At 34.4% G+C, this 1,513-nt stretch overlaps 1 protein-coding gene across 1 annotated transcript in view; it reads left to right on the forward strand.

Annotated features, from left to right (window-relative positions):
• Nucleotides 1-1,513, forward strand: part of PIP4P2 (phosphatidylinositol-4,5-bisphosphate 4-phosphatase 2) — a 55,633-nt gene that overhangs the window by 27,797 nt on the left and 26,323 nt on the right. Inside the window, exon 2 of the mRNA XM_004697720.2 lies at nucleotides 314-462. Coding sequence (XP_004697777.1) covers nucleotides 314-462 — 149 coding nt within the window. The remainder of the gene's footprint in view (nucleotides 1-313; nucleotides 463-1,513) is intronic.

Genomic DNA, 1,513 nt, shown 5'->3' on the forward strand with positions numbered 1-1,513 from the left:
TTTTTGTGAAGAATGTTACCAAGCCACTGCACAACTTGAGTAGAAACTGTTGAATGGGAACCTAAACGACTGTGTAAACTTTCACTAAAAGCGCAATAAAATATTTTTTAAACTAAATTGTTTTAGTACTATTACAAGACAGTCTCAAGTGTGTGTAGTGCTATAAAACTTGGATAATTTGGCTAATTAAAAGAAAGAAAAGAGCATGGGAAATTTTTGATGGTTTTACTTTACTTCTATTCCTTATCTGCTCCCTACTATAAGCCGCCAGACTATCTCTGAGAGTCTGACTAAGTAACTAATATCTTTTCAGCGGAACTCCCACCTCCATATACAGCCATTGCCAGCCCAGATGCCAGTGGTATTCCAGTAATAAACTGCCGTGTGTGCCAATCTCTCATCAATCTGGATGGCAAGCTTCACCAGCATGTGGTTAAGTGTACAGTGTGCAATGAAGCGACAGTAAGTGGAGTTTCCATTAATAAAAGCGTCAATTGTTATCTGATGTCATTCTTTTTCCCAAAGCACCTCTGATGTTTCTTAAAAGTAGATGTGGGCTGGATACAAATGTGGTCATCTTAACCCTTTGTTTCTCCCCTCTCTATCTGTCTTTAAGAAAATTTTACAGTTCATATAAATATAATGCTATTTGGCTCTTTACTTTCCAAAATAAGACAATGGGAATGGGCAGTTATTTACAATTATCTGAAGTAGTAGCTGTCCACATCATTAAAAAGTTCTTTAAAAAAATGTGTTAAAATTAAGTCAAAATGTGAATTCTGCCTTTGGTATGTGGAAAATTACTTAAATTTGTTTACTGCCTGGGGGATACCAGTTTGAGCTTTTTGGGTTTTGTGATTACCTTTATTACTGTCATCTGTGCTAGACTGTTCACAAATAACTTGCTCTTTGAATCTACTTATTCTGTAGTAATTTAGTAAAATGTTCAGAATAAATTGAAGGGCACATTTTCAACTGGTCTTTGACCTTAGCACCTGGGAAAAGCAATTGCATTTTAAGCCAAATGTTTATATTTTTAAGTCATAAATAAGTGATGTGTGCAGTGCTTTACAAGAAATCTATATCTAAAGGTCCCAGCTCTCAAAATCTGCAGTCATGTATTAATTTCATTTTGTGTGTATGTGTTTATTTCATTAGAAGATCTAAAATATCATTTGGTAATATTGTGTGTTTAAGAATCATAAACATAGATATTGAGTTTCCTATATATTTTTAGTTGTTTCATTGTGATAAAAATATAATAAAAATTACCAATTCACCAATTTTTAAAAGTACTGTCCAGTGACAGTGATCATGTTCATCATACTGTGCAACTATCATCACTGTTTCAAAATTCTTCTGCCACCATCAACAGAAACCCAGTGCCCCCTAAGCAAGGAGTCCCTCTTTCCCACTTCTTGTAGCCATCAATGAACTTGAAGCTCTGTATCAGTTTCTATTCTAGATACGGGCTTTACAAGGGTAAATCAAAAAGTATTTTGACAAAGGTTCT

The sequence above is a fragment of the Echinops telfairi genome, unplaced genomic scaffold, assembly GCF_000313985.2.
Source record: "Echinops telfairi isolate 266 unplaced genomic scaffold, ASM31398v2 ScPeMD7_1;HRSCAF=3_0, whole genome shotgun sequence".
NCBI lineage: Eukaryota > Metazoa > Chordata > Mammalia > Afrosoricida > Tenrecidae > Echinops > Echinops telfairi.